A 17,973-nucleotide genomic window follows, 5' to 3' on the forward strand; every position below is an offset into this window, starting at 1 on the left:
CTGGTATCATTCCAGAGGAATTCTGGACACCAGACATGTGCACAGAGGAAAGGACCTTATGAACGCATGGCTGCATACGCAGAGAGAAGGGCCTGAGAAGAAACTGCTACAGAGTGGGCTTCCAGAGTCAAGAGACAGGAAGGCCTTGTCAGCTATAGGAAACAAATACCCCTCTCCTGAGTCAGATGGGAGCTTCTGCCACAGGTCCTGAGGCTGGGACGCTGTGAATGAACAGGGTGCAGCGGCCCTGCTCCCTACAGTGGCCCCACTGCAGGACTGGCCGGCAGGAGGGCACCTCCTTCACTCCCCTTTCTGCATATTTTTAGAAGTTATCACACTGCAAGAAACCACATATTCATATTCACACACACACACACACACACACACACACACACACGGCAAACCATATCAACTGACTATATTACTATGAGACAGTCACTGTGAACCTTTGGGGGCTATCCTTCCAGACGTTTCTAGGTATTCATATCTGTTCCCTTTTTCTCTCCTTCCTGTGTGTCCTATGTGTTAACACACAGCTATACATAGGAAAGGGGGAGGGCTGCTGGGTTTGCTTTATCGCTGCTGTGCCAGTTGTGTGTGTGTGTGTGTGTGTGTGAATGAAACAATGATCACACACACTCTCAATCAGGCCTAATCAGTTCAGTACCTGTCAGCCTACATCCCCCCACGTGACTGGGCTACAATGAATTTCCCTTCTTGCAGATAGGTTACATGCACACGGTATTGGGGGTGAAACCCAGGGCCTTGCACATGCTGTGGAAACCCTCCACCAGTGAGTATACCTGCCTATCATGCTTTCTCCTCTATCTGAGGACTCACATGAGACTTAAAGGGATGGCAGTCACCAGGCAAGCCTTGTGTTAGGGGCTTTGAGGTGTATCTTATGGAATGTCTATGACCAATGTACACGGCACTGGGTGGAGGCTGCTGCTCTTTCTAGGTTTTGCCAGGGACAGCTTCTGCCCTTCCCTCAGATGACAACCTACCAATTGGACAAGGCCTGCAGGGCAGCATTCATGTAACAGGAGTTTCCCAGGTTCTTCATGCCTGTGAGGCCTACAAACAACATGGAAGAGAAGGGCTGAGAAGCCTGTCCAGGAGAGGGGCCCTCACAAGTCTCCCCCACTGAGCTCTCTACACCCCAGTCCTACTAGCTCACAACAGGAGAATTCCACCCAGAGACCTCCAGGAAGTCAGCAGGGCTGCTGCTCTGAACACCTAAGCAGGGCTGTGTGTGTCCAGTAAGTGGCCCCTTAGCTACTCTGCCCAGCTCAGGCTCCAAACAACACAGATGAGGAGGTCACACACACAGGACCTCTGACCAGCGCATCACAGAGCTGAGAGAGGAATGACCATATCTCCAGGGATGGCACATTCTGTGTGCCTGCCACCTGCCCACTGTGCCATAGCAGCTGGTGCCAGCAGAGACAAGGCCCTGGCGCTTTCCATGCCCAGCCTGACCCAACAGCTCCTCTTGTTGCTGGCCATTACCTCGCGGCTTCAGGTCGTCATCCTCAGACTCAGACTCTCCTTCATCAGCCACAGCAATAGGGACAGCTTTCAGAGGGTGGGAGGGTGGTGGGGAGTCCTGTGTTAAAGGCCCAGAAAGAGGAAAGTGGGGTGAAGAGGGGGACCTGGATGTACTCACCTCCTCCCGAGGAAGAGTGTGCAGCCCCCCAGCATCTAGGCCAGCCAGAATGAGCCCAACAAAGTGAAGAACGTCAAGCAAGAGGGGAGACCAGAGACCTTGCTCTGGGAACTTTCAGACTTGCCTTTCATGTGCAAGAACTGCTGCTTCCATTAGAAGGCTTATGCAGCAGGGAAGGAACAAAGAAAAACCACGCAATCCCAGTTTCCTGAGCAAGCCACTACCAACTACTGCACACATCTGAACACTCTCACCACCTGACACACACGACAAAGATGGACATTGTACAGTGTTACAGCCTGAAAAGCTTCCAGGATGGAGAGCCGTCTCAGCCATTAGCAAAATGCACTGCTCCTGCAGAGGACCCACAACTGCCTACCCCAGCTCCAGGGGATCTGATAACTTCCTCTTGTCTCCTCCCGCTCCTGAATACATATGCACATATAAGCATACATACATACATAGAAAAAATTACAATCTTTTCTTCCCTCTTTTTTTTTGATTTTTTTTTGGGGGGGGGGGTTGAGACAGGGTTTCTCTGTGTAGCCCTGGCTATCCTGGAACTCACTTTGTAGACCCAGCACTTGGCTGGCCTCGAACTCAGAAATCCACCTGCCTCTGCCTCCCAAGTGCTGGGATTAAAGGCGTGTGCCACCACACCCGGCTCTCCCCTCTTTTTTAAAAATCAGAAATAAAAACCTTTACAAATATTTCACAGTCACACTGTATACAATAAATGCTTACACTATGGAGCTATGACAAGTTGTCTCAGCCAGCAGACATCAGAGCAATACGCAACCCCCTGACTTGCACATCCAAACTTCCTCCACCTACCTACACACACGTCTATACACCCCATGTGTCTGTCCACACCTCACACACACGTCTATACACCCCATGTGTCTGTCCACACCTCACACACACGTCTATACACCCCATGTGTCTGTCCACACCTCACACACAACAGCCTGATCCTCCAGGGTCGCTTGTCCAGCCTGACAGAATGGTTTGCTGGCCCCTATCAAGGGCCGCGCCTCCCATTGTGAGGAGCGCCCAGCTCTCCTGCTGCAGGGACTGTGCTCTCCCAATGGCTTCCACAGAAGAGCACACAGCGGCGACTCCTCTCAGATTCCAGGATAGGCTTTAGATGGGGGACTGTCAGGGACTGCCTGTGACCTTACCGAGCTCTCCTCATAGCCATGAATGGTCCCATGCACCTACCCAATCCTCCCTGCTCCAGCTCAGCTGTAGCCCACAGCCCTACATAGGCCCTGACACAACTGGGCTCGGTGAACACTTGCTGACAAGCGCTCCTTGAACGTACTTCCTCTGACTCACACTGTCCCATCTGGACACTGTTGCCAACAAGCAGCCTGAGCTCTGTGCTGTACCTGCTCTGAGAGCCTGGCTGAGGAGCTGGGCAGGTGGACTGCCATACGCTGCTCCAGAAAGACTTCGCGCTCACAGGCGTAGCACCAGACCCGGAACGTGGTCAGGTTCACAGTCAGGTTGTGCTTTTTCACCTGGAGAGTAAAATCCAAAACAAGGGCAAAGACAACATGGTCAAGCAGGTGTCCTGACCCAGCAAGCCCTGCCTCCCGCCCGCTGCCAGGGCGGCTGTCCACCAACCAGGGCTAGTGTGGGGTTTGTGCCTGCTTTCCTCTTAGCAGCTCTGCAGCGACTATGCTGTGACCGTGACTGTTCTTCCTTCTAGGCCCAGTCACCAAGGTCTAGGACAGGTATGGAGCTGGGGAGCTGCTGGCAAGGGCTATCTACGCCCTGAGTTTCCCAGCCACCACACCCACCTGGGCATGAATGCTGCTATGGTCAGCAAAAGACTCTCCACAGCCAACGTAGGGGCAGGTGACCTGGGAAGAGAGGCAGTGAGAAGGAACTGGGACCCACAGAAGAGACAGCGTCAGTACAGTGAGCACTAACTCTAGCCCAAGGCAGTGTGACTTGCTGATATCCAACATATGACTGAAGGTTCCCCTGCCACCCCCAAACAACACAGGCCAGCGCAACCAAAGAGGGTGGTCACCAAAAAATGCAGCCCTGCACCAAGTGAAGTAGACACCATGTCCAGATGCTGGGGCCGGAACCTGTCCCTTTTCTCCACAGGCCAGGAATCAGGGTCCTGGGCTGTGCAAGAGACACTGAATGGGCAGCAGGTGTTCAAAACACAAGGCGGTAGCAGCTGGAGCCCAACACAACCCAATGGCCCACGATAGGGTCTCCTCACTTCTGACCCTGCCTTTGGCCTCACATTTGTCTCTCACAGATCTGCCCTCCTCTCAAACCCAGGCTCAGAGTGTCCATCACCGACCTTTACCCCAGTTTGGAAGACAATGGCCACCACACTCCCCCCCTCTACAGGAGTGACTGGTGTCATGGAGAGACAGTCCAGGAAGATAACCTTTGGCTGTGACCATGGTCACAGCATAGCATTGCTGTATCAGGCTCCCAGGTCTGTGCTCTGGAGGACCGAGGGTTCCCATGAAGTGGTGGCTCTTCTGTGAGCTCTTCTGGCTGTCTCCTGGGTAGCTGGAGTACTGGGATGCTGGGATGCACACCCTGAGTGACAGGCCAGGGCACACCTGGACCTGTAACTTGTGCAAGGACTGACTTGGTGCCGGCCCCTCCTGACATCATCTTTCTGGCTCTGCTGCTGAGTTTCTGTCTGATTTACTTTTTAAGACAAGGTATGCCAGGTAACCCAGGGTGGCTATGTGGACCAGGCAGACTGCAAACCTGTCTGTGCCAATTCTCCTGCTTCTGCCTCTCATAGAGTAGGACCACAGGTGTGCGTCATCTCACCCAGCTTCCTGGAGTTTTTTTATTTTGAAGATTTTTTTTTTCCTCTGAGGGAGGTGGCCTTTGCCTTTAATCCTAACACTCAGAAGGCAGATTGATTTCTGTGAGTACAAGGGCAGCCTGATTTACACAGTGAGTTCCAGGACTACAGGGCTATGTAGAGAGGTCCTGACTCTAAATTAAAAAATAAAAATAAATAAATAAAATTTTTTGCTGAGGTGTGGTAGCACACGCCTTTAATTCTACCACTTGGGAGGCAGAGGCAGGCAGATCTCTGGGTTTGATGCCAGCTTAGTCTACAAAATAAGTTCCAGGACAGTTAGGAATACACAGAGAAACCCTGTCTCAAGTAATAATAATAATAATAATAATAATAATAATAATAATAATTTGGAGTTTATTTATATATAATTTGTTGGGGTTTTTTTTTTTTTTGGTTGGTTTAAAAAAAAAACAAACAAAAAACACCAGGGCCTCTCTATGTAGCCCTGGCTGTTCTAGAGCTCATTATGTATACCAAGCTCGACTGTAACTCCCAGAAAAACGCCTCTGCCTCTGCCTCTCTGCCTCTCTGCCTCTCTGCCTCTCTGCCTCTCTGCCTCTCTGCCTCTCTGCCTCTCTGCCTCTCTGCCTCTCCTCTGCCTCTCTGCCTCTGCCTCTGCCTCTGCCTCTGCCTCTGCCTCTGCCTCTGCCTCTTGAGTGATAGGATTAAAGGTATGTACCACCACACACTAACTTTTAAAAAGAAAATTTTAATAACATTTTTGAGCATGATTGTAAAATATACCACATATTTACAGAAAAATGTAATACTACTTACAATACAGAGAAAAGTAAAGGTTACTTGTAATTCTACGCTCCAGAGAAAAGCGGCGCACCGCGAGAGAGCAACCCTGACTCTCTTTTTTTGTTTGTTTGTTTTTTGTTTTTTGGTTGAGACAGGGTTTCTCTGTGTATCCCTGGCTGTCCTGGAACTCACTCTGTAGACCAGGTTGGCCTCGAACTCAGAAATCCACCTACCTCTGCCTCCCGAGTGCTGGGATTAAAAGCGTGTGCCACCATGCCTGGCCTGACTCTCTTTTTTTTTTTTTTTTTGTTTTTTTGTTTTTCGAGACAGGGTTTCTCTGTGTAGCCCTGGCTGTCCTGGCACTCACTTTGTAGACCAGGCTGGCCTCGAACTCAGAAATCCGCCTGCCTCTGCCTCCCGAGTGCTGGGATTAAAGGCGTGCGCCACCACGCCCGGCCTGACTCTCTTTTTTAAGATAGACTCTAAGTAGCCCTAGCCATCCTGGAACTTGCTATGTAGACCAAGCTTGTCTCAAAATGTAAAGTCACATGCCAGCACACCTGCGTGTGTCTTCCACTCTGATGAACAACAACCACTGCACGAAGGGATTCCCTGACGTCTGTCTGCTCATCCTACCCTGTTCTCACTGTCGGGCCAGCGGGCGGACAGTGTGACTACCCGCAGTTTACACACAGGGAAGTGTGGCCTGGGAGCCATTGTTGCTGTGAGAAAGGCCAGGCCCCAGCCAGGACTCCACACAGGTGTAGTGGGCAGACACAAGCAGAGTTCATGATGACAGGATCACCTGGCTCAGAGTCGTCTCCAGTTTGATGTTTTCTTTGTCTCCTTCATGGCTGCCAGAGTAACCATTCTAGGGACTATCTCTGGGGCCTGAACTTGAAGTAGCAGCCACTGGGGTTAGGTATTCCCAGGCCAGAGCTCAGGTTAGGCCCACCCCGGAATGTGAGGGTTCTTTACCTGGAGGCAAGCCCATAGGTTAGGTCCAGCAACCCCACATGACTGGCAGGTTCCCTGTGGGAGAGTGGCAGGAGAGAAAGGTGTAAGTGGCCAAGGAGGAAAGCACAGGACAGCATCCTCTCCTGTCAGCTGCAACTCACTAACCCCAGAGGCCTTCGCCTCAGAGACCTTCGCCAGTGTACCTGTGGACACTTTCATCTGAGTGGGTTTTTTAAGTAACATGTCTGTAAAGGTATTTCAAACCACCCCAGTTAAACTTTCAATGGACTAGCAAGCAGACCACTCACACTAGTCCCCTGACCCTCCCCACGTGCCAGGGGTCCTCTCCTTTTGTGACTTAGCTCCAAGTACAGGGGCTGCCACCCTGCCTGAAAGGTAGCCTCCCAGTTCTCTTCAGCAACACCCTGGATGAGTCCAGCGACACAGTCCCTGGGTGGCTGCACTGTCAGCCCTGCTCTTGTCCTTGTCCCAGTGAGGCTTTTTTGACACCTCTGGCCTTATTCTGGAAGTCTCTGGATCTCCAGAGAGATGCTGAAGACAGAACCAGCTGATCCTCACACTCAGATTCCCCACCTCCTTTGAAGAAAAACTTTTTGGTCTGCTCACTTTTTTTGTTTGATTTTGAGACAGGGGCTCACTATGTAGCTGGGGATGGCCTGAAACTCTCTCTGTAGACCAGGCTGACCTGGAACTCCTAGAGATTCACCTGCCTCTGCCTTCCCAGTGCTGACAACCCAGGGCTTTGCTTGCCCTCCAGCACAGAGTCACACTCTCAGTCCATGGGCTTTTTACAGAATTTCACTCAACAAGCAGAAGGCAACAGGGGCTGTGTGTGACTTAGGAAGGAAGCTCATCTTCCCCTGCAGACACCCCAAAGTAAGGTCTACATCTGTAAGAAGACATGGACGGCTAGGGTGTGGCTGGGCAGTACTGTACTTCCCCAGAGTGCCAGAAGAAAAACAAGATCCACCTCTGTGCGCTCATCCCTGCCTTATGGAGGCTGTGTACCTAGCCAGTGGAAATGGATGGAGCCATTAGTGGCCCTCAGGGGTTTCATCTAAACTGATTAATGGTAGCAGGATCCAACGCCTGGAAGAAAGTTCTGAATCAGACGCCAGCAGGGCCATTACATCCAGGGCTCTGCAGAGCTGGGGGCAGGGCAGTACTGCCTTGCCTCACAAAGGTCCTCCCAAGCAAATGACAGCCCTAGGCTGGGCCCTAGTTCCTGAGGACTGTTCCTCTACCTTAGATTTAAGCAGCAAATCCTCTTTGGTCACCTCCCCTATGCAGTCCAGGTGAGGGCAGAGGTCTCTGGCGTCCCCCATTCTGGCCAGCCTCCCCTGAAAGGAGACACAGCAATCCCAAGTTAACGGCAGCCCCTGTTGATGAGACCACAGGGGATGAGAGGTCCTGGCATGGCTGGTTAGCAGCTGTAACCCAGTAAGGTGCTTGCCTCCCTGGGCCTCCCAAGCTAGTCTGAGAAGAGAGCAGCTATCCTGTTGGCTTGGTATGAATGCCCACAGAGGTAAAGGGTATCAGAGCTGGGCTCAGTTCAGCAGACAGCATACTAGACAATGCTAGGTGTGAGGCTTAGACTCACTGGTGGGGAGACACTGGAGTCCTGCCCATCTCTCAGGAACTCCAAGCCACCTTATCCAGACCTGGAGGGTGGGGGAGGTGGTACAGGTGTTTTAGAAAGGTCAGCTCCACCAAGTGGACAGGCAGAGGCATGGCTGGTTTTCCATGCTGCCTTCTCTGATCAGGCAGGGCCTCCTCCTAGGGAACCTGAGGGCCCTGAAGCCACCGTCTCAGGGAGAAGCTTAACCATAGGTCCCATACCAAAGGCAGTGCAAAGTGCACTGCCTTTGGGAACCTCTGAGGTCAGTGACTGAAATGACTGAGCACTGACTACTCAACCAGGAGGCAGGGTGGAAGAGGTCACCACCAGCAGTGGATCTGGGCGACAGATGTCAGGGGATAGGAAAAACTTTGCTGCTTTAGTTTAAGTGACACGCTCATAAGGAAAGCAAACTGGGCTATTCCAAAGTGCAGAGCAGCTAAGTTCCTCCACATGTGACAGATGCCCCTCCCCCAATGTTCTTCTGTTTCTCCTTTTCTAAATTATTTATATCCCAAACCCCGCCCCCCAGTCCCCCTTCCTCTGTTTCTTTCTCTTTCTTTAAATCAGAAAAGAGAGAGAGAGAGAGAGAGAGAGAGAGAGAGAGAGAGAGAGAGAGAGAGAGAGAGAATGTGTCTGGAAAAACCAATGCTTTCCTGAAGGAGGGGCCGCACTGTGACCATCCAGGCTATAATCTGTTCACGTGGCAGATGTGCTATGCTAGGTAGCCTGGGAAGGGAACACAAGACATTCTGGCATGTGTTTGCAAAATTCTGGGAATCTGATTATTTTAAAAGGAGACACCAGGCAGGTCTGTAGTGGTGCCTGTCTGTAATCCAGTCCTTGGGAAGCAGGAGGATAAGAAGAAGTTCAAGGTGCTGGAGATGTGACTCAGCAGTTAAGAGCACTGGCTGCTTGCTGGGCAAGAGTAGTGCACGCCTTAAATCCCAGCACTGGAGGAAGAGGCAGTGAATCTCTGAGTTCCAGGCCAGCCAGGGCTACACAGAGAAACCCTGCCCCGAAAAACCAATATAATAAAATAGAGAAATAAAATAAAAACAAAGCCAGGCTTAGAGGCAGAAGCAGAGGTCAGTAGATCTCTGTGAATTTGAGGCCAGCTTGGTCTACAGAGGTCTAGACTGGCCAGGGCTACATAGAGAAACAGTGTCTCTAAAGAAAGAAAGAAAAAGGAAAAAGAAAGAAAGAAAGGAAGGAAGGGAGGGAGGGAGGGAGGAGGGAAGGGAGGGAAAGCAGAGAGAAAGAAACAATTGAAAATATATAACAACAATAAAGCCCACAAAACCCCTGCCCCAGGATTCCAGCACTTCAACAAAATCAGCCTGAAGCTGACAGCTCATTCTGGCTCAAACTGCTGCCAAGAAAGGTTCAAATCAACCAAAGATGCACACGGGTCCACAAGTGCCCTCATTTCCAGCCAGGGCTGCATCCTGTGGATGCTACAGGTGGATGAAACATGTCCCCTCTCCACCCACAGCCTCAGCCAGACACCATGCTGAACCGGGTCTTGTACCAGCCCAGTAAAAGTCCTTCCTGTCACCTTGGCTGCTGGGATGGCAGCACAGACCAAGAGATGGTTCCTTCTGTCTCAAGTCTCGCCAGTGGCCATCCCAGAGAGAGGGCCGGAAGCAGGCCACAGGCTTCAGACCTCACTCCCTTGCTGACTTTGGCAGTTCTGTCCTTACGTGGGTTCCCAGGGTGGAAACCGTGGAGCCACCATGCTGGCCCTTGCTCTCTAACTCATAGAAAAAACAAACAAAGGTGAACCTTCTCCACGCACTCCACACTCCCACCTTTTATCCTGCGGATTCTGAGGCTCCGTGGCTTCACCCCTCTTTTATCTCAAATGGCAAATGCCCAGCCCACATGTCATCAGCAAAAGCAAGTGGTAAGTAGAATCCGTGGCTTCCTGGAGAGCGGACTCCCCGCTCCCATCCCTACCCCTACCTCCCCTGTCCCTCAGGACTTGCGGGGTGCATCTTAGAGGAGGGGGTGGGGCCTACCTGACTCAGCTGCACACACAGGAGGAGGCCGATGTGGGCATTCTCTTGGGACAGTGGCCAGCTGCCGAGGGGCTCTGCAGTAAAGTCTTGAGCCAAGTACCTAGGGGTGAACAAAACATTCTGTCCAGGGTCTCCTTTAAAAGTTGCTCAGATAGAAACATGCCCACGCCTCTGAGGGGCATTGAGTCCTGCAGAATGGGCTGCCTGGGTGTTCCACAGGCTTCACATTCCTCGTGGTCAGTGACACTCTGCTTCCAGGACAGTATAGAACAGGCAGACGGCCTCACTGGACAGGAGCGCCTGTCTCCTCCCATCTTCCCACCTAGTCCCCTGGGTCACCTTTTAAGTCTTTCCAAAACCCTGAGCTGCTCGGGGCACCAAGTCTTCAGCCACCAGGAGCTAAAACACTACCAAGCCACTTCCTTGCTTCTTAGAGTAGGCCACAGTCTCCCGGATGTGGGCAGTTCAAAGAGGGAGGGGCAGTTAGAAGGTAACTTTTTAAATGGCCACATGACAACAACAGGGTTCAAAATTCTAAATTCCAAACCTAACTTGTAGCCAGGTTTTGTTCCTCAGTCTGGAGGCCAAGTGCCTCCTGGCACTGGCCCAGGGCTATTTTGGGCAGGGGGGGGGGTTTAGAGCCCCAGTCCCAGTGCCACCATTCCAGAGGGATGAGACGAGGTTTGGGAAGCCTGGTTATGATTCTGGTGATCAGAAGGATGATGACAGGAGTTTTTTTCCATACAAAGTCTCAGTATGTAGCCTAGGCTGGCCTAGAATTCACTGTACAGTCCAGGCTGGTTTCAAACTCACCTCCTGCCCCAGGCCCCACGAGAGAGCAAAAGCCCAGTGGTTAAGAAGCCTCAGAATCTTCTCTAGGAAGAGGCAGGAGGGTTTCATTGAGTGTGTCCATGGCCGAGCGCTGGCTGCTTGGACGCCTGTCAGCTTCATCAGCGGTTGCTATAGAGCAGCATGGAACCTGACTCTAAACCATCTGGTAAAGTCTCCAAATGAGCAGACACAAGGAGTTTGGCCTTTCCAGGTCACATCAGAGTTGCTAAGTTCATGGACCACAAGGCAACCCCACTGCATCAGTTCCTGGCACCTGTTGTATGTCTCTATGGCAGTTGGTTCTGGAGCAGGGGCAAGCCACTGTAAGATTTGTGGTAGCTCAAAATGAACTGTTGTAAAGAGTTAAGTAAATGTGTTCTTTCCCCAGAATTTGCCTCACTGCATGCAAGGTGTGCCAAGAGATAGTCTTCTGATTGTATAGAAAAGCCCACACAATGTCTCCCATCCTTAAGTTTATCCACCAAGAGACAGTTCTCTGATTGTAGAGAAAAGCCCACACAATGTCTCCGGTCCTTAAGTCTTCTTTAAGTCTGCCCCCTTAATGCCATTAAAGGTTAACCAATGAAAAACTGCTCTAAAAAACGTATAAAAGGTGTGTGCTTTAGCTACTCGGGGTCGCTTCCATCCCAATTTCAGGAAGAGCCCAGCATGCTGGATTAATAAACCTCTTGCTTTTTGCATCGATCTCTGTCTCTGCATCTCTGTGAGTGGGACATCCTGGACGTAAGGCTTTTTGGGTCTTACATTTGGTGCGTTGGTCGGGAAAGTCCTTCTTGCAGGACCAGTGGCTGGAGACCAGAGGACTGCTCCAGCAGGTACCGCAGCTGTGTTTTCTGTTTGTCTTGTCTCTGCCTCTCTACTTTCTCTGACTCTAATCGGCCGCTGCTTAGCTTGGTTTCGGTTCTGAAGACTCCGTGAAGGAGTTGTCTGTCAGGAGTTGCCAGAAGCAGTGGGTAGACGTGCCATAATGCCGTGGCAACAAGAGTCCTGGAGGATGCTCCAGACTCAGTGGGAAGTCGGATCTGAGAGGGTTCGACTTCATCTGGGGTTAGTGGCAAAGAGACCACTACCAAGAACAGAAGATACAATGTATCCTCTGTGACATTGGTATTTTATTTTATTATTTTTTTATTTTTGGTTTTTCAAGACAGGGTTTCTCTGTATAGCCCTGGCTATCCTGGAACTCACTCTGTAGACCAGGCTAGCCTCGAACTCAGAAATTCGCCTGCCTCTGCCTCCCAAGTGCTGGGATTAAAGGCATGCGCCAGCATGCCTGGCGGTATTTTATTTTTTTTGTTTCTCTTTTGGTGTGTGGACTAGGACTAACATTATTTTTGGACAGAATGGGACATGGACCTTCCACCCCTCTGAGCTTTACTCTAGAACACTGGAGGGAGATTACGACTGGAGCTCACAAGTAGACGTGAAGAAAAATCAATGGCTTACTCTATGCTCGTCAGAGTGGCCCACCTTCCAGACTGGATGGCCTCTTGAGAGGTCTTTCTCACTGCCTCTTATTTTGGCAGTCAAGAGGCACATTTCTGGCACTGGCTCGAAGAGCCACACTGACCAGGTCCCATATTATCGTGTGGGAAGATTTGGTCACCGATCCTCCTTCGTGGGTTAGCCCTTTTGTTTCCTTTTCAGGGCCAACGACCTTGCAGATCCTTGCCCTTCAGGACAGGCCCAAGAAAGAGGTTCTCCCCACTATGAATACTGATCTTCTCCTTCTTGATCCCCCTCCTCCTTGTCCCCCCTCTCTCCAACCTCAGGTGGCTCAAGCTGCAGGGCCTTGGGCACCGCCTGTTCCACCTGGGGAGCGGGGAGACTCACCGTCCTCATCCCCTCTGGGTCATGTTCCTCATCCTGCCCAAGGGACACGGAGCCGGCAGGGGGCAACTCCTGAGGGAACCCATATTCTCCCCCTCTGAGCTTACGGTCCCCCTGATGAACAGGGTCATCAGCCCTTATAATATTGGCCGTTTTCCTCGGCCGATTTATATCATTGGAAAACTCATAACCCCTCATTCTCTGAGAATCCTCAGGGTCTGACTAACTTAATTGAATCTCTTTTATTCTCCCATCAGCCCACATGGAATGATTGTCAGCAACTGCTTCAGGTTCTTTTTACCACAGAGGAAAAACAGCGCATCCTCTTGGAGGCCAGGAAGAACATCCCAGGGGAGGATCGGCGTCCTTCCCTCCTGCCTGTGGATATTGATGCGGGCTTCCCATTGACTAGACTGAACTGGAACTTCAACACCCCAGAAGGTAGGGAGCGCCTCAAAGTCTACCGCTATGCTCTGATGGCAGGTCTCAGAGGGGCAGCACACCACCCCACCACTTTGACTAAGGTAAGGGAAGTGGTGCAGGTGCCAAATGAGTCTCCCTCTGCCTTCCTAGAGAGACTCATGGAGGCCTTTCGCCAATTTACCCCTTTGATCCTAGCAGTGAGGAGCATAAGGCAACAGTTACTGTCACCTTTATTGGCCAAGCTAGCAGGGATATCAGAAAAATGTTGCAGAAACTTGAAGAGTTACAGGACAGGTCCTTGAAAGAGTTAGTGCAAGTAGCTGAGAAGGTAGATCATAACCGAGAGTCAGGAGAAGAGAAGAAGGAGAGAAAGCAGAAAGAACAGGAGGCTAGAGAGCTCGAAAGAGTGAAGAGACAGGAGAAGAACCTCCATAGGGTCTTGGCCGCTGTAGTTAGAGAAACTAGAGAACCTAGTAAGACAGTACCTGGCAATAGAAGGGAGCCTCTGCCTAAGGACCAATGTGCTTACTGTAAAGAAAAAGGTCATTGGATGAGAGACTGTCCCAAGAAGAAGAAGAGGGGACCTCATACCCCCAAAAAGAGACCACCAGGCCCCAAGTTGCTAGCTATGCAAGAAGACAGTGACTAAGGGAGACAGGGTTCAGATCCCCTCCCCAAACCCAGGGTAACCCTTAAAGTGGAGGGGAAACCCACCCAGTTTCTTGTAGACACAGGGGCCCAACACTCAGTCCTATTACAAACAGATGGACCCATTTCCAATAAGAAGTCCTGGTCCAGGGGGCACAGAAGACAAACAATACTCATGGACTACCCGAAGAACAGTGGATCTTGGTGTGGGCCAGGTATCCCACTCGTTCATTGTTATTCCTGAATGCCCCACCCCCTGCTGGGGAGAGACCTCCTCACCAAGATAGGAGCAGAGATCCATTTCCTTCCTGAGGGACCACAGGTCAAGGGCTGGCAGGGAGAGCCTATATAGGTATTGACCATAAAGTTAGAGGATGAATATCAATTGTTTGAAGACAGGAGTCAAAAAGTTAAAGATATGGATTGGTGGTTGCAGAACTACCCACAGGCACGGGCAGAGACTGCAGGAATGGGGAAAGCCAAAAATCACACACACACACACACACACACACACACACACACACACACACAGAGTCTATGTAGACCTGAAAGCCCAATCTAGCCCGATAACAGTCCGCCAGTATCCTATGTCTAAGGAAACTCGAGATGGAACTCGACCTCACATTTTGCACCTCCTCCAGTTGAGGACTCTGCAAAAATGTCAGTTTGCGCCGGGCGTGGTGGCGCACGCCTTTAATCCCAGCACTTGGGAGGCAGAGGCAGGCGGATTTCTGAGTTCGAGGCCAGCCTGGTCTACAGAGTGAGTTCCAGGACAGCCGAGGCTACACAGAGAAACCCTGTCTCGAAAAACAAAAACAACAACAACAAAAAAAAAAAGTCAGTGTGCATGGAACACCCCACTCCTCCCTGTGCAGAAGCCTGGAACTAATGACTGTTGACCTGTCCAGGGCCTTAGGGAAGTGGATAAGCAGGTAACTGAATGACTATTGACCTGTCCAGGGCCTTAGGGAAGTGGATAAGCAGGTAACTGAATGACTATTGACCTGTCCAGGGCCTTAGGGAAGTGGATAAGCAGGTAACTGATCCCCGCCCGGCCGTCCCCAGTCCATATAATCTGTTGAGTTCCTTGCCTCCCTCCAGAACTTGGTACACAGTGTTGGACCTCAAAGATGCCTTCTTCTGCCTATCCCTGGCCACCAGGAGTCAGGAATATTTTGCCTTTGAATGGAAGGATCCAGACTCAGGCATGACGGGCCAACTCACCTGGACACGTCTGCCCCAACACTTCAAGAACTTTTCCACTATCACTGATGAAGCCCTCCACCAAGACTTGGCCACGTTCCGGGCAGCCGACCCCCAGGTAACTCTCCTGCTGTAAGTACATAGATGGCCTTCTTTTAGTTGCCTCCAGCAAAGACCTGTGCTTTATAAGGAACAGAGCGCCTCCTCACTGGGCTGGGAGAACTGGGCTGCAGTGCCTCAGCTAAAAAGGCCCAGATCTGCAGCCAGCAGGTTAGTTACCTGGGGGATCTGCTCAAGGGAGGAAAGAGGTGGCTTCATAAGATAGAAAAGAAACTGTGGTCCATATTCTACCACCCACCAACCAGAAACAAGTCAGAGAGTTTTGGGGCATGGCAGGTTTCTATTGTCTATGGATATCTGAATTCACTGAGATGGCAACTCCATTATACCCACTCACTAAGAACAAACAGCCTTTTTGCCTGGGGAGAAAAAGAGCAATGGGCTTTTGATGCCATTAAGACAGCCTTAATGTCAGCCCCTGCCCTGGGTCTCCCAGATGTGACCAAGCCCTTCCATTTGTTTGTGGCAGAAAATGAGGGCATAGCAAGCAAAAGGGGCCTTGACCCAGAAGCTGGGACCATGGAAAAGGCCAGTAGCGTATCTGTCCAAAAAGCTGCACCCAGTGGCAGCACGGTGGCCCACCTGCCTGAGGATTGTGGCTGCGGTTGCTGTACTGGTTAAAGTTGCAGACAAATTAACTATGGGACAGGACTTGGTAGTATCTGCTCCACACCCTTTGGAGAGCCCGGTCTGCCTGATCCGTGGCTCGTCAATGCTCATATGACATACTATCAGATTCTGTTGCTCAACTCTTTTTCTTTTTCAATCAAGCTTTTAATGAAAAGATCATAAAATAACAGTTTCTCATCACTGCACATTAAGACTGCACGCTTTTGAATGGAGAGATTAATCATGGATAAATCACTCTAACATCGGAGGGCTGCAGAGCTGCAGCTCTGACCTGAATGCATCCATCCAAACTCTTTAGGGAAGTAAACTCAAATCAATGTGATGAGTGGTAATAGGGGTGACCAGTACAGGAGTGCGATCCCAGCATCCCTCCCCTGCTCAGGGAAGGGCATAAAGGACCTCATGATCCCTCTTCCAGTTCCAATTAAATGAAACAGATATACCCCATCCCTCCTGAGGTATTTGCAAATGGGATGGATAGAGCTCAACCTGGGGCTCCTGGAGGAAAACGAGTGATGGGTGGGTACAGGGGGTTCCTCTCAGCACCTGGCCCCATGGGGCCCCACCAAGTGGAGGGGAGGACCCTGGGAACTCTCCCTGACCCAAGTGAGGTCTGTTATGCAGCATTTTTGAGGTCAATAAATTACAGCAATAAATAGCAAGGTGAGGTAGGGGAGGGGTCCCTGGTAGAAAGTTAAAGTAAGGTGACTGAAGCTGCAGGTTTCCTAGGAAGGGGTCCTGGGCAGCACGGATCCACAGCTCCCACCCTTTCTTGGGCTGGAATGTCAGACTGAGGTCGGGTCCCTCTCTATCCCTCATTCCTGGCATCCATTTCATAGGTTCAGTAACATTGGCCCTATCGTGACTGGGGAAAGGAAAACCTTGGTCCCTTTCATTGCTGTTGCTCAACTCTTGACAGAATTCTGTTTGCACCCCCTACGGGCCTGAACCCGGCCACTCTACTCCCAGATCCTGACCTTGAGCCTCCTATTCATGACTGTCAGCAAGTACTTGCTGAAGCACACGGCTGGCGTAAAGATTTGTCTGATCAGCCCTTAGAGGTCACTGAGGCCACTTGGTTTACTGATGGGAGCAGTTTCCTGGAAGGAGAGAAATGGGGGGGGGGGGCTGCCGTACGTGTGGGCATAAGTTCTGCCTGAAGGGACCTCCACCCAAAAGGCTGGGCTCATTGCTCTCACCAAGGCCCTCGAGTTGGGGAAAGGCAAGAAGATCAACATCTACATGGACAGCAGGTATGCCTTCGCCACAGTGCATGTTCATGGTGCTGCCTACCAGCAGCAAGGGCTGCTAACCTCCAGAGAAAAAGAGATTAAACATAAAACTGAGATTCTGACTCTGTTAAAAGCCCTGCAGAAGCCAGCAAAAGTAAGTATCATACATTGTCTGGGCCACCAGAAGAGCCAGAGGAAATAACCTGGCAGACCAACAAGGAGGCCAAAGCAGTGGCCTCAAGAGTCACCCCAGTGATGGTGGTCTGAGACCCGGGAATACTGGGACCCAAGCTCTGGTACTCTGCTAGAGATCTGGCAATCATCTCAAAAGATCCCAATAACCGTCTCGATCAAGAAAGAGAACTCTGAAGCCGGGTGTGGTGGCACATTCCTTTAATCCCAGCACTTGGGAGGCAGAGGCAGGTGGATTTCTGAGTTTGAGGCCAGCCTGGTCTATAGGGTGAGTTCCAGGACAGCCAGGGCTACACAGAGAAACCTTGTCTCAAAAAAAAAAAAAAAAAAAAAAAAAGAAAGAGAGAGAGAGAACTCTGGTGCATGGCATCAATGCCATCAGGAAAGAAGATTCTACCACAAGAACAAGCACAATGACAAGACAAATGCATCAATCGACTCATCTGGGGGTAAGCAAACTAGTTCAAACTGCTTTGAAATCTAAGTATTATATTCCAGGATTAAAACACCTGGTGGAACAAATCGTTCACAACTGCATGCCCTGTCAAAAGGTAAATGCTTGCAGAAGCGAAGCTGCCCCCGTAAGAGACTCAGAGGAGATTGACCAGGAGCCTACTGGGAAGTGGACCTCACTGAAGTAAAACCGAGCAAGTATGGCTATAAGTACCTTCTAGTGTTTGTAGATACTTTTCAGGATGGGTAGAAGCTTTACCCACCAAGCAGGAGACGGCCTCCATAGTTGCCAAGAAGATACCGGAAAAGATCTTTCCTTGGTTTGGAGTACCCAAGGTAATAAGGTCAAACAATGGTCCTGCCTTCATTGCCAAAGTAAGTCAGGGAGTGACCAAGTATCTAGAGGTCAATTGGAAATTATCTTGTGTCTATAGACCTCAAAGTTCAGGCAGGTAGAAAGAATGAATAGAACTCTAAAGGAGACCTTGACTAAATTAACCATG

General features: G+C 50.7%; 1 protein-coding gene across 5 annotated transcripts in view; it reads right to left on the reverse strand.

Moving 5' to 3' along the window:
- The window catches only part of Usp20 (ubiquitin specific peptidase 20), a 43,324-nt gene that overhangs the window by 18,571 nt on the left and 6,780 nt on the right, over positions 1-17,973 (reverse strand). The window contains exons 1-8 of one of the 5 annotated variants that reach the window (XM_029473481.2): positions 14,865-14,999; positions 9,888-9,987; positions 7,493-7,588; positions 6,249-6,302; positions 3,475-3,537; positions 3,061-3,192; positions 1,513-1,609; positions 1,008-1,077 (exon numbers count right to left, since the gene is read on the reverse strand). In XM_029473481.2, the coding sequence (XP_029329341.1) occupies positions 1,008-1,077; positions 1,513-1,609; positions 3,061-3,192; positions 3,475-3,537; positions 6,249-6,302; positions 7,493-7,573 (497 nt within the window). In that variant the 5' untranslated portion in view covers positions 7,574-7,588; positions 9,888-9,987; positions 14,865-14,999. The other 4 variants (XM_021185595.3, XM_085835039.1, XM_021185598.3 and 1 more) reach the window with 4 other exon arrangements.

The sequence above is a fragment of the Mus caroli genome, unplaced genomic scaffold (genome assembly GCF_978045245.1).
Source record: "Mus caroli unplaced genomic scaffold, Mus_caroli_1 scaffold_2, whole genome shotgun sequence".
NCBI classification, from domain to species: domain Eukaryota; kingdom Metazoa; phylum Chordata; class Mammalia; order Rodentia; family Muridae; genus Mus; species Mus caroli.